Genomic DNA, 15,357 nt, shown 5'->3' with positions numbered 1-15,357 from the left:
TAGATATATGTTTGGTGCAGGCTGGTCTACCTCCCCCTCCCAATTTCCCAAGCCTCAAATTTGTCACCCTTTGATAATCTAAGATGTGCTACTTTTTCCTCTTTTGGTGATAGAATTTGTCCTAGGTGTCGACGAGTATGAAAACCTTGCATCAGCGCCTATCCATATTCTTGCTATAGCATCATCTAGGTCATAAATGTTTATAGTGGGCTATTCGATATTTTAATGTGCAAACTATGGCATTTGAGATTCTGGATAATGGGTCTTGGTTTTTGAGATTCTCAAATTCCATTTTCAAGACATCAAGTTGTTCATCCATAGCACGTGCAGGAGCATTAAAGTCTTCAATTGCATCTTTTACATGGGCGAGCATAAGCTCCAGCATACATAACAAAAACCTAGACTAGAATAATAAATTTCAAGTCACCATTAAGTGGACCTAGAATCCTTGCACATAGGCTTAAAAAGTCTGGTCATTACAGATTTTGCTGCAGAATGACCCTACAATCTTTATTCTGAGCTCTTCAAAAAGCTACAATGCCATGGGCTATGGCATGAGTAAATTCATGACAAGTGGACTTCTTGTCCACAGCCACCACCCATAACAGGCCAGCTTCACTGCTTGAGCTTGGAAAACATTCAAAGTCTCCATACAGGATTATCTGGCCAACCAGAAACTCTTACCAAAACCCCATCGATGAGACAAATTGTGGATGAGTCCTTTTAATGATTTCCAGCTGCAAAACTATGCCATTTTAAGCTTTCTGGACTTTCGTTCTGAAGCTGCCATTTGTCTTCCAATGAATTTAAAAAGTTCATCAATCAGTATCACTGGGAACGATACCAGGAGAACCAAAAGCCACTCGTTCAAACTGAGTGGCACAATTCCAAAGATCTTTGCCAGAAAGGGTACATAGAGGATCAAAAAATGAAGCCCAAAGGAGACTGACATAGCCAGAAGAAGGTAAGGGTTGACCCATGGGGGCATGACAAGAAGACTAGTATCCTCTGACAGGGCATTCAAAGAATTGAACATCTCAATCGCAACAAGAACTGAGAGTGACAGTGTCATGGCCTTGACTTTTCCAGTAGTAAAGTAATCACATGGAATCTCAAAGCTGAATTCCCTGGAACCCGCAGTGAAGTTGTTAACTGAAAAGCCTTCCCAATTGTGGCACTCACCCCATGTTGCCAATTTTCTAAATGGAATGATGCTGTGACCATCAGCTGATAGATCAATCCCTAAAAAGCTTGGACAAGTATACCAGATGGCAAATACCCCAACTGTTGCCAATCCAACATATAGACCAATGACCTGCAATAGCACAAAGCCAATCAGGTGAGTGAAACTAGATACTGCAAACGTCAGCTTTACTCCATGAAACAGCATGATGTGTTTTCAAAAGAAGCTTACACCCATACCATGTAGCGAAGAAACACATATGCACTTATAAGAGCATCATCACTTTTTCTGGGTGGTTTGTTCATGATATCAATGTCAGGTGGATTAAAACCCAGGGCAGTTGCTGGAGGCCCATCAGTAACCAAATTGACCCATAAAAGTTGTACAGGAATTAGCCCCTCTGGCATGCCCAAAGCAGCTGTCAAGAAAATGGAAGCCACCTCCCCCATATTTGAAGAGATCATATACCTGCACCCAAGCATCAGGTTCATATCGGCTCTTCATATTGGCAGTTGCTTCTAATACAACACAGATCGATATACAGGAGATAATGTGGCCTACTCAAAAGAAAGACTACTAGAAACATTCATGTCAGCTGTATGTAGGGAGATGCTCATAACAAGAAGCAGCCTTCTCAACTTGGCCAGATGAGTAGCATGCATTTGCAAGGACTCAAAAGAGACTACACAAAACCTAGCCACAGATACTAATGCAAAGTAAGATACTTCCAAATTCTGCAGCAAGAGAGCAGAGTAGAGAGAAGTACCGAATAAAAGCTTTCATGTTATCATAGATAGCACGGCCTTCAGCAACTGCTGAGACAATAGTGCTGAAATTATCATCTGCTAAAACCATATCGGATGCCTCCTTAGCAACCTGCAGGAACAAATTTCAGAGATACAAATGGCAAACCCACAGCACGTGCAATGATAACATTGATGTGCCAAATCTCAGAACGGGCACTTTGAAACACGACCATATTGTACCCACATGTGCGTCATCGTCAACGCCCTATTCTCAAGAAAGTTAGGTAAAAAAGATACCATGCATACCAAATTCAAGTAGTCCATATCCAGACAATTCAAGCAGTTAGATTCAACCTTGAACAGGTAAAGAGTCAACCAACCCTTAGGGAGGGGGTGCCAGGAAGGAATCAGGCACCAACTTCTCTCTTCCCCCTTCAAAAATGCTTCTCCATTGACATGTTCTGTGCACCCTCCCGGATATGTGGACCCTCTACAAATGGGCACCACAGCTACTTTAGCTTAAGAGCTTAGAGGAAACGTCTTTTCTTTTCTAGCATAGTGTGCATGACTGCCTGTTAGGGTAGAGCCCTGTGCACAAGGAAGAGCTCTTTTTGAGTTTTCTTCCTGATCACAAATTCCTACCTGTTCGTCACACACAAATAGGAGAGGGGCTTGCAAAAGGGAACTACCAGATTACCAAGTTCTTCCTCCATGCCTTGTGAGGAGGTACGAACTCAGCTCTATAAACTGTTGAAGCCTCCTAAATTTAATGGGAAGATATATGGTGAAGTTGTCACCAATTGGACCCACGAAATGGCTGCCACTCTCACTGCAACAAGCGATTTTAATGTCTTTCAGCTTCATCTCATTTGTAGAATTACCAATGCCACCCGTGTTACGTACTTGGACAGTAATCTACCAATTCCAACGGGGTTAGGGGTCTCTGGGATTAGGGATTGACGGAGGGGATGTCACCAATTTGGCCCCTTCACCAATCTTGATCAATCTTTCACACATTGAATGGAACCAAGGTGTGAACGGGGATTTTCCACCAAAAAATAATAATAAAGCATTCACCAGCATATTTTGGCCTGAAAGATGGCAACAGCAAAGTATGAGCTTCAAGGGATTTTATTTGTTGGTTTGATTTTTAAGGCAACAGGTTCACACATCATTAAAGTGTGGCCAGACTTACTAATATTTTTGGGATTGGATCCCTGGACAGGGGGAGGCACCTAGTATAAGCTTGGCCAACAAGCTGGAAAAGCACATAAGATGATATTTTGGGCATATTCAGCCACTTTTTGCCAAAAAGGGAAAAACACAGCTATTTTTGGGCTGGTCGACTCCTTTAAAAGCAGGAGGAAGGATGCGCATGAACGACAGGTGGCCGCCAGCAGTTGAAAAACGGTTTCTCTCTCTTCTCCCCTGAGCATTGTCCGTACAGCAACAGTAGCCTGTACCTCTTTCTCTGAGCGTTGTCCATACAGCAGCAGGCCAACCTGTCTGGTGTTCCCTCCAATCTCCTGAGCGCTGTCCATACAGCAGTAGCAGGCCGACTTGTTTTGTTCTCTCCCCTCTCCTGAGCAATGGCCGTACAGCAGTAGTCTGCTCTCCTTCTCTGAGAGAAGGCCATACAGCAGCAGTCTGCCCTGAGCAGAAATTCTCCCACCCGAGCCCGCTAGTAGGGCCACAACTAACACATGTGAGGATAACCCCATTCATAACTGAAAAAATATTACAGAAGCATTGCCCTAGTCAGTTAAGCAATAACATCCAATTTTGTTGCTACCAAAACAAAATCATGGCCTATGCTGTTTCAGCATGACTTACCTCTGTCCCAGATATTCCCATGGCAATACCAATATCCGCAAGCTTTAAGGCTGGAGCATCATTAACTCCATCTCCGGTCATTGCCACTATTTCACCAGCATCTTTTAACATACGAACTACCTCTTGTTTGTGTCTGGGTTCAGCCCTAGAGAAAAGAAGTCCTCCCTTTCTTAACAAAATTCTTTGACGTTCAACCTCAGACAGAGCCATGAACTCTTTTCCAGTGAAACTCTTGGTACTGATATCCTCATTCTCGTGAAAAACACCAATTTCCCGACAAATGGCCTCCGCTGTATTTTTGTTATCACCTGTAATTACCAGCACCCGAATTCCTGCCTCTTTGCAGTCATATATTGCCTTGTGTACCTCTTCACGTGGAGGATCCTGTTACGCCAAAACATAGGTTGAAACCATGAATTCAACTGGTGATAGCTGTAGCCCAGCATGTTAAGAAGGGAGAAAGCTCCATACCCTTAAGCCCACCATGCCCACAAATATCAGGTCGCTCTCAATTGACGCATAATTAGTCGGGTCTAAAAGTAGACCATGAGCAGGATGCCTTTCACCATCATATGAGTTGAAATCCCCAAGATCTTCTTTGTAGGCAAAAGCCAAACACCGCAGAGCCTTTGAGCTCATGGTGTTCAGTTTGGCCAACAGCAATTCTCGAGTTCTGCTGTCAAGATTTACCACAGTGCCATTAGAAAGCTGTAAATGTGAACTTCTCTCCAGCACATTCTCCACTGCCCCCTGCCAAACATGCATATTCACAAAGAAAATAATCATGTCAGCATTTGTTGAGACTAAAAACTTTGCCTTCAAAACATTCAATAGAAGTTAAGACATCTTAAATGATTGCAAGATGCAAGTTTCAGCTTCCGACTTAGTAGGCTTGGCATTTCTCGATGGCAAATCAAAAAATTTGTATGATGGGTTAAGAGAGAACGTGCACACACACACACACACACACACACACACACACACAAACACACAGAGAGAGAGAGAGACCTTTACTAACAGCTTATTATTGCCATTTCGAGTCCGCACAATAACACCCATGGACTTCCTACTCCGATCGAACTCCAACAAAGCAACTTTTTCAACTCTCTGGCTATACCAATCACAACAGCCTGCACCAAACCAACAGTATCATCAGATGATAGCCTACAAATCAACACTTAATTAATGCAAGTGCTCAGTATAGGCTTACACACCCAGCTTAACAACAAGGTAGTCCAAGGAATGATCAAACAAGTCCTCCCTTGTTATCCTCTCAAGCGCCTCCAGATCAGGTACCCCCATCTTCTCAACTAAAACCTGAACCCCCACACAACATACAATCAGAGGTTCAGCCACACAAACCACACAAAAATTCTCCTCGTCGACAACCTGACAACTGAGAATGCAAAAGTCAGCAAACTCTTTGACATGCAGTCAAGTGACAAGCATATGATCTCATGGCGAACATCTCCAAAAAACAGTCTGTAAGCTTCACTGGAACATTACAGCTTATCCTTTCATGTAAGAAATCATATTCAACGCAGCAAACTTGAAATCTAGGCCTTTATAAATTAACATTGCCCATGACAAGTAAAAAGAAGAACGTTGCTTGGCAGAGTGTTGGTAGCAGTCGGATGAGGGCGTTTTCTTGACAGTTGCTTACCAATGTGACAACAACTTTTGAGGGTTGTGTTTAGACAGCCAGGTTTGGAGCTGATTTGGGGCCAATTCAGCAGCCCTATAGGTGCCCTGAAGTGCCTAGGCAAGGCACCCATGGATGGAACACCCTTTGGGCACAGTATTAATGCATTTGGGGCGAATTTTATATTATTTTTCAAGGTAAAAAGGGCTGGCCGACCTAAATCTGGCTTGGCATGTCCTCATTTGTTCATCTCGCATTTTCCAGAGCACACACCATCTGAGGGCTGATTGTGCTGGGGCTACTAATTGTTGAACCAGGGTGAGGCTTGCATATGCAACTTTGGCAAAATTCACCTCCTGCGAGTTTCAGCCCCATACTGCTTGAAGCTAGAGATACAATCAAGTCACATGCATCCCTTGATAGTTTCATGTACAGTATTCAAGAGTCCCAACCTAGTCCAGATCTGAATCATCATTGTAAATACACAATATTATTGACTCGGTTCATATAAACAATAGATTAGGTGAATCTTCCCTTCTCTCGATGTGTGCTCAGTTTGTGCATCGAATTAGCATTAATTGCAGCACACAATCAGCATTAATTGCAGCACACAATCAGCACGCTTCAATTTAGCATGTTAAATTGGTATCAAAGCATAGGTCTTTTCTAGGGAGTCATGCATGCATGTAACATCAAAACGAACTTAATAACCACATACTTGACAAATTCTTATTATACATTATCACATTCAAATTGAAATGTATTTGCATCATCCAGATCTTTGCGCTTGCCGTGTAACTGTAATTCCTTTACACTCACAAACGGAGCATTAGCTCTCAACTACTGGAACTTAGAAGGTTTCCGTTTCAATGTGATTCCATTTACTAATAATGGCAAAAAAGGCAATGGCACCAAATACTTGCTGGCACACTTGCATAACTTGAAACACAACCATGAATATGGAGCATCGTGGATACCCAGAAAAGCAACAGATTATATGACAATGAAATCAAACCAAGTTTAGTTTAGAACAAAGGAGAAGTTATAGCCAATGTGAACATACCTTCAAGGCTGCCTCGGTAGGGATACCAATGGCCCGAAACTGATGGTTAGCAAAGGCAACCCCTGCTTCATTACTTACTGCAGCAATACCTGAATCATTACATATTGAGGCAACTTCTGCAATGGATTGAAGGTTTGGGTCAAGACCTTTTAACCCTAACACCTTCCCAACACTGGGGTCGTAGGTTGTGCCTTCCACAAAGTAATCATGAAAAGACCCCACATCCTCACCAAAAGCAACCATTTCCATGACGGCCATTTGATTCGTTGTGAGAGTTCCTGTCTTGTCAGAACATATAACAGTAGTGCATCCTAATGTCTCAACGCTGGGAAGTTTCCGCACGATTGCATTTTTCTGGGCCATTTTACGAGTTCCCAATGCTAAACAAGTTGTTATTACAGCTGGCAACCCTTCAGGAATGGCAGCAACAGCTAATGCCACAGCAATTTTGAAGTAATAAGTGCACTTCTCAAAAGAAAATTTTATGTTTCTTGGCAAGCCATTGACAACATCCCATGACAAGAAATACTTGTAATTTATGATCCAAACCACAAGGCAGATGACACCAATAACAATGGTGAGCCATTCTCCAAATTGGTCCAACTTCTTTTTGAGTGGAGTGTCTTCATCTTGCAAGGCAGCTTCTTGAATCTGAGCTTGGATTTTGCCAATTTCAGTGTCCATGCCAGTGGCAATGACGATGCAAATGCAAGAACCATTCACCACAGTTGTTCCAGCAAAACAAATGCACTCTTTCCCCTGTAATTCAACATCCTCATTTTCAATCTGATGATGTGTTTTGATGACTGCCATACTTTCTCCAGTCAAGGAGCTCTGCTCTACTCTAAACGTGGAAGTTTTCAGATGTGCAACACGCATATCTGCAGGTACTTTGTCCCCCACCCTAAGCTCTACAATGTCACCAGGAACAAGGTCTCTGGCAGGTAGGTAAGACATGAAAATCCCATTTCTCATTACCTTTGCGTGCTCAGACTGCATCTCTTTCAGAGCTTCCAAAGCTCTTTCTGCATTGCTCTCCTGCCAAACACCTACAACTGCATTGAGAATGAGGATGGTAAGGATGACCAACGGCTCCACATATGCCGTGATGTCTATTCTTCCATCTCCATGACCATCAAAGAAGGCGAGGGCAAAAGAAATTATAGCAGCACCAAGGAGGATCTTCACCAGCATGTCATCGAACTGTTCCAACACCAGCTTCCACAAAGGATGACTGGGATGCTTTTCAAGTTCATTGTATCCATACTCCTTAAGCCGATTCTCAGCTTCTGACATCATTAAGCCATCAGAAACTTTAACCCTAAATCTGTCCTCGCATTCTTCCACGGATCTTGCCCATGCAGGAAACACCTGCCTTCTCTCCTGCTTCACAATGCTCTTTCCGTTTGTTGCCATTGATCAGACTTGCAGTTTCAGGTTACTTCATTATCGGACTATAGCGAGCTCAACACCCTCTGAATCAAAGGCTGAAATGAAAGGAAACAGAAAACAGCATTGAGAACAAAAAGCTCTTGCAACACACCCTAGCTATTACAGTTATGACAATTAAAGTCGTACCATGCCCTGCATGTGTGGGTTGAAAAAGGGGACCTGATCGGAGTAAAAGCCTGCGCATAGAAGGATGATTGATGAGAATCCAGAGGATGAGAGCAAGAAGAGAAGACAAGGAGATCTGACTATGTATGATGTAAATTAGGGTTTCGTGGTGCAGGCAGATCCTACTAATCGAAAGCAAACGCAGACTGGGAAATACACAGAGAAAGGGAAGAGGACAATCATACCTGGTATTCTTTGAACCGTGCGAAGATTGCAGAGAAAAAAAGGGTTTGGGAAGAGAACTCAGAAGAAGAATGGCAAAGTCTTCACGCTAATGTAGCTTCCCGTCAGTCTCTGCGTAACCGTCCTTAATTAAGCGATGGCGTGCCCTAAAATATGCGAATACGAAGCTACGCGGAAACTGAGATTAATCAAAATAAATAAAAAATCATAATTTGTTCCCTTGGCGTCAACTTGCGCGGAAACTGAGATTAAACAAAATAAATAAAAAATCATAATTGGCGTGCACTGAATTTAATTGATCCACTTTACACACCAAACACATGATTTGAAGGGGACTTTCAAGTAGTATTGATTTGAAGGGGACTTTCAAGTAGTATTTATTGATTTGATCATATTTCTTGGATGCACTTGAGTTCAGGATATGCGCCTCCCTCTGTTCAATTCAACAAAATTGCTTGCATCAAGGACACCTGCTTTCTAGTGGCAGCGCATCTTTCGCTTTTGAAGCTTCTTCGAAATTGCCTTTTGAGGCATGAAACGTATTGAGCTACACAAAAATAGGTTATTTTATACTCATTGATTGGGCCTCGAGTTATAATTAATTGATGTTTAAAGCTAAAATATGATGTTATGGTTTAAACAAGAGAAGGGTTCTCATGGAAAGAGATCCTGATAGAACACGATTTCTTATTTTTACATTAGTTTACTTGGCTTCTGTAGTGTATGCTAAAACAAATGTGTCAGGCTCACACTACTAATTATTTATAAATAAAAACTTATTCTCTCTCTCTCTCTCTCTCTCTCTCTCTCTCTCTCTCTCTCTCTCTCTCATACACACACACACACACACACACATGAATACATGTACGTCTTCAGTATAATGAGTATGCTCATGATACCATAATACATATATGTATGAGTATGCTCATGATACCATATATACACATATACACATACACATGTCTGTACAACACATTTATGTTATTGCTTGCACATACACACAAATATGATTGTATCCACATGTGCACCCAATGTGCATGTACATGTACACTCATCCACATACGTGTGTCCATAACAAGTACACCCTATAGGCATGTGCATGATTCCCCCCTCATGCATACATGCTCGTGTATACAAACATGAGCATGCACGTGAACAACATCCATTCCACACACACACACACATGCATACATCCATATAAACTTAACAATATCAAAATTTTACAATGCATAAATTTGGCACAATAATGAAAATAAAAGTGCACACTTAAATGGAGAAGCCTTGGGAGGAATAGCCACACATCTTGAGCATTTAAATATACCGTCAAGGGAGCTATGTGGATGAAGCTAAAGGTTGTCTGCAACTTCTAATGTATCCCCACTAACTTACCATGTACTCAATGGCATTACTCACTAAGGGATTTCTTCATGACATTACTTCCTAGATTGCCTCTTTACTATGTGTTTTTGTGTAATTGACAAGGGACGCATTCTTACTTTTGAAGCTTCTCTTAATATAGTAAGATTGTTTTAAGGGTCAATGATCTACACACAAACCTAGGTGTGAACTTGGCAAAAATGACAAATTTTGAGCATGTGTCAATAGTACAAAGGTAAGTGAAATTTTCATTCTATATATAATGATTGACAAAATTTTAAGAATACATCAATAGTACAAAGGTAAGTGAAATTTTCATTCTATATATAATGATTGCATCTCTTAATAATCTTGTTGGTTATTGTGAAATTCAAGAGGGAGCTATATAATTTAGGGCATGTATATCATATATGGGAGGGAAAGCAAACATGGCAAAAATAACCATTCTTGTTTTTGCTAATTTTTTCCATCTCTTACAAACCAAAGTTGAAGAAATAGATTCCAACTCATTGAGATTAAGAAATAAACCAAGTTTACTGGTACGAAGGTCTATGATAATATTGATCTCTTCACCCATCATATTGTTCTCTTCTTCCACATGTACATCAACAACTAAACCATCAAGTCTAGCTCGTTATTTTTTGTATGAACGAACGTGTAGGGATGCTTAATTAGTCTTGAAAGATGTGTATGTTTAGTGTACTTTAGTGTATAAGTGCATGTATATAAAATGTTATTAGGGAGCTTGTTTAGCCTCTGCATAAAATCCCACGATTCATAATAGAATTTGTGTTCAAGCTCTATGTGAGATTACTCTATAGGGTTTATGGAATACACATGGTGGTTACATGAATATGGTATGGAATTAAAGCACTGATAAAATGTGAGAATGTGTATTTGTGGGGTGACATGGACCATGATGTAATACCAAGAGTTTCACACCATTAAAGCCACCTTGAGCACTACCCACCTTATCATTAAATGAGAAATAGCCATTATAATTATTTATTTGTGCAATAAGGTTTAAATAGCTTAGTGGTTTTGGTTTTTAAAGATACCTTAAGTGTCAACATATATAATTTTTATATGTCTATTTATGGAACAATGGTGCTCTCTCTCTCTCTCTCTCTCTCTCTCTCTCTCTCTCTCTCTCTCTCACACACACACACACACACACACACACACATAGTGTATATGATATTATAAGCATACTTCTACACATATCTGTTATTGCTTGCATACACACCCAACTATGTGTGTATCCACATGTCCACCTAGTGTGCATGAACATGTACACCCATCCACATGAGTGCACCCACAACGAGTACATCCTCACATGATTCCCCCCTATGCATGCTCGTGCATACAAACATGGGCATGCACACATACATATGCATACATCCATATGAACTAAACAATATAAAAAGTTTACACCAGATCTCATAAATTTGGCAAAATATTGAAAATCAAATTGCACACTTGAAGGGAGGAGCTTAGGGATGTGGAAAAACCACACATCTTGATCAGTTAAATAATTATACAAGGGAGCATGTGGATGAAGCTAAAAATTTGCACACTTAGGAACAACCACACATGTTGATCTTTTAAATAATTTTCTAAGGGGGCATGTGGATAAAGCTAAAGGTTTGCACATTTAAATATATGTATTACTTCCATAAGAGATCTCCAAGGGAACACGTGGATGAAGCTAAAGGTTTGCACATTTAAATGTACATATTACTTCCACAGTATTACTTCCACAAGGGATTTCTTTATGACATTACTTCCTATATTACTAAAGGTTTGCACATTTAAATGTAAGTATTACTTCCACAAGAGATTTCTTCATGACATTACTTCCTATATTGCTAAAGGTTTACACATTTAAATGTACGTATTACTTTCACAAGAGAATTCTTTATGACATTACTTCCTAGATTGCCTATTTACCATGTGTTTTTGGTGTAATTTACAAGGGATACATTAAATTCTTACTCTTAAAGCTTCTCTAAATAGTAAGATCATTTTATGGACTAATGATCTACGCACAAACCTAAAGTGTGAAGTAGGCAAAGGTAATTAGAAGTTAAGAATGTGTCAACAGTACAACGTTACAATTTTGTATAGATAATGATTGGATCTCTTAATACTCTTGTTGATTATTATGAAATTAAAGAGGGATGTGGCTATATATAAGGGAGTGAAGGAGCATATATGGGAGGGGAAGTAAACATTGCAAAAATTACCATTATCATTTTTGCTAATTTTACCCATCTCTAACAAACCAACAATAGAGACATAGATGAGGACCCACCTTATAGAGATTAATATAGAGATTAAGCAACAAAACCAAGCTCAATGATATGAAGGCTTTGAAGTTCTATGAGAATATCTATCTAGACTCCTTCGTGTTGTTCTCTACTTCCACAAAATGAATTGTACATCAATGGCAAAAGCATCAAACCTCCAAATGCTTTTTGTATGAAAGAATGCATAGGGATGCTTAATTTGTCTTGAAAGATGTATTTGTTTAGCACATAACTAAATGTAAGTAGGAAGCTTCTTTAGCATCTTCTTGAATCCCATGATTCATGATGGGATGGGTTTTCAATCTCTATATAATATTGCTCTCTATATGCTCAACAACTTAAAGAGGGTTTATGGTTACATGAATATGGTATACAATTGAAGCAAGTGACAAAATATGAGAATATGTTTTTGTGGAGATGACATGGACCATGCAAGCCAATTTACTTTACTAAGAAGTAACATGTTACCAAGATTTTCATGCAATTAAACTCAGTGAGCCAATTTACTTTACTAAGAAGTAACATGTTACCAAGATTTTCATGCCATTAAACTCTGTGAGCCAATTTATAATTGAAATTAGTGTCTATTATGTACTGCACATTTGAGCCACCTTACAATTTAAATGAGCAACATCCATTATAATTATTTATTTATGTAATAAGATTTAAATAGTTTACTTGTTTGGTGCTCAAAGATACTTTGAGTGTTAAAAAGTATACTTTTTATATGTTGTTATGGCCCATTTTGACTCTCTCCATAACTCTCTCTCATATTCATAGAGAAGCAAGAACAAGTAACAATTGTCATGGGGAACTAACCTTTCCTCTAAGCTTGAGTCTCTTGAATCACCTAGTGGTTGCTAGCTTGAGTCTCTTGAATCACCTAGTGGTTGCTAGCTCCTCTCCTTTGAGATCTCTCTTTGGTTGCTATCTCCTCTCCTTTAAACTCTCTCTTTCAAGAATTCACCAAGGAAGCTTCACCTCCTATAACAAGGACTCACTCTCCTCTCATGCAAAGGATAGATAGGAACATGTATTACTATCATCATCCATTATGGTGGAGTTTTGGAGTACTCTACACTAGATTTGAAGTTAAACTCTGATGAGAAGGGGGTAAGAATACATAGCAGTAGTATCATAGAGATATAGATCTACATGAAATATATTAAAATAGTGGGGAGTTGATATACCTCTCCATATTCTACCTTTTTAAGGCTATATCCCATAGGGTTTAATCCTCATCAACGTCAATGTTATGTTGAATAAGAGATAGTGTTAGTGATAAAAAGAATAGGGATAGAGTTTATAAAGGGGCCCTAGGAGTTACCAGCAATGCAACAAGTGTGGATGCTCTCTTAATGAGCTTATCCATTCTTTCATTGGCATCAGTTGTGCTTGTGGTGGTTTTATGTACTCTCTTATAGTTGTTTCATCATTGGACTTGAGCAATTGAGTTATATAGTTACCTCGCAGAGTAGTAACGTCGAAAATGTTATGGCCCATTCCTACTCTCTCTTATTCATAGAGAAGAAGAATAGTGGGAAAATCACCTTGGTCCCTTGAAGCTACCATCCAAGCTCATCTACTAGTGGTTGCTAGCTCTTCTCCTTTGAGCTTTATTCTGCGTATCCGTCCTTAATTAAGCCATGGCGTGCCCTAAAATATGCGAATACGAAGCTACGCGGAAACTGAGATTAATCAAAATAAATAAAAAATCATAATTTGTTCCCTTGGCGTCAACTTGCACGAAGCTACGCCGAAACTGAGATTAATCAAAATAAATAAAAAATCATAATTGGCGTGCACTGAATTTTATTGATCCACTTTACACATGATTTGAAGGGGACTTTCAAGTAGTATTTATTGATTTGATCATATTTCTTTGAGTTCAGGATATGCGCCTCCTCTGTTCAATTCAACAAAATTGCTTGCATCAAGGGCACCTGCTTTCTAGTGGCAGCGCATCTTCTGCTTTTGAAGCTTCTTCGAAATTGCCTTTTGAGGCATGAAACGTATTGAGCTACACAAAAATAGGTTATTTTATACTCATTGATTGGGCCTCGAGTTATAATTAATTGATGTTTAAAGCTAAAATATGATGTTATGGTTTAAACAAGAGAAGGGTTCTCATGGAAAGAGATCCTGATAGAACACGATTTCTTATTTTTACATTAGTTTACTTGGCTTCTGTAGTGTATGCTAAAACAAAATGTGTCACGCTCACACTAATTATTAATAAATAAAAACTTATTCTCTCTCTCTCTCTCTAGGTGAGCCCATTAATGAATGGTCTATTTATGTATTCCATGGTTGAGCCACCTTACCTAAAATGAGCAACAACCATTATAATCATTTATTCATGCAATAAGATTTAAATAGCAAGAGTCTCACACCATTAAGATATTCAAAGATACCTTGAGTGTCAACATATATAAGTTTTAGATGTTTGTTTATAGTATAAGAGTTCTCTCTCTCTCTCTCTCTCTCTCTCTCTCTCTCTCTCTCTCTCTCTCTCATACACACACATGAATACATGTACGTCTTCATATAATGAGTATGCTCATGATACCATATATACATACATACATACATACATACATATATGTATGAGTATGCTCATGATACCATAATACATATATGTATGAGTATGCTCATGATACCATATATACACATACATACACATACATATGTTTGTACAACACATTTATGTTATTGCTTACACATACACACAAATATGATTGTATCCACATGTGCACCCAATGTGCATGTACATGTACACTCATCCACATACGTGTGTCCATAACAAGTACACCCTATAGGCATGTGCATGATTCCCCCCTCATGCATACATGCTCGTGTATACAAACATGAGCACGCACGTGAACAACATCCATTCCACACACACACACATGCATACATCCATATAAACTTAACAATATCAAAATTTTACAATGCATAAATTTGGCACAATAATGAAAATAAAAGTGCACACTTAAATGGAGAAGCCTAGGGAAGAATAGCCACAAATCTTGAGCATTTAAATATACCGTCAAGTGAGCTATGTGGATGAAGCTAAAGGTTGTTTGCAACTTCTAATGTATCCCCACTAACTTACCATGTACTCAATGGCATTACTCACTAAGGGATTTCTTCATGACATTACTTCCTAGATTGCCTCTTTACTATGTGTTTTTGTGTAATTGACAAGGGATAAATTTGGCATAAATTTGGCACAATAATGAAAATAAAAGTGCACACTTAAATGGAGAAGCCTAGGGAAGAATAGCCACAAATCTTGAGCATTTAAATATATCGTCAAGGGAGCTATGTGGATGAAGCTAAAGGTTGTTTGCAACTTCTAATGTATCCCCACTAACTTACCATGTACTCAATGGCATTACTCA

The 15,357-nt window shown here is 39.3% G+C and overlaps 1 protein-coding gene across 4 annotated transcripts; it reads right to left on the bottom strand.

Annotated features, from left to right (window-relative positions):
- Positions 1–291: 291 nt before the first annotated feature.
- On the bottom strand, positions 292–8,803 carry LOC147602732 (calcium-transporting ATPase, endoplasmic reticulum-type-like). Of its 4 annotated transcripts, XM_086797736.1 has the most exons (11): positions 8,581–8,803; positions 8,270–8,445; positions 8,046–8,095; positions 6,468–7,954; positions 4,977–5,079; positions 4,771–4,892; positions 4,234–4,512; positions 3,763–4,146; positions 1,950–2,059; positions 1,423–1,651; positions 292–1,315 (listed from the first exon to the last, which is right to left on the bottom strand). In XM_086797736.1, exons 4-11 carry the CDS (start codon positions 7,881–7,883, stop codon positions 746–748), a joined length of 3,213 nt encoding a protein of 1,070 aa, XP_086653862.1. In that variant the 5' UTR covers positions 7,884–7,954; positions 8,046–8,095; positions 8,270–8,445; positions 8,581–8,803; the 3' UTR covers positions 292–745. The 4 variants fall into 4 exon arrangements, with proteins under 4 accessions (XP_086653862.1, XP_086653861.1, XP_086653864.1 ...); XM_086797735.1 differs by lacking the exon at positions 8,581–8,803 and having other exon boundaries at positions 8,270–8,536; XM_086797738.1 differs by lacking the exons at positions 8,046–8,095; positions 8,581–8,803.
- Between the last annotated feature and the right edge of the window lie 6,554 nt (positions 8,804–15,357).

This window comes from Cibotium barometz, chromosome 66 (assembly GCF_041138505.1).
Source record: "Cibotium barometz isolate CiBa-2024 chromosome 66, ASM4113850v1, whole genome shotgun sequence".
Taxonomy (NCBI): domain Eukaryota; kingdom Viridiplantae; phylum Streptophyta; class Polypodiopsida; order Cyatheales; family Cibotiaceae; genus Cibotium; species Cibotium barometz.
Note: the sequence above shows the minus strand (reverse complement) of the source record. Positions and strands in the feature narration are given on the sequence as shown.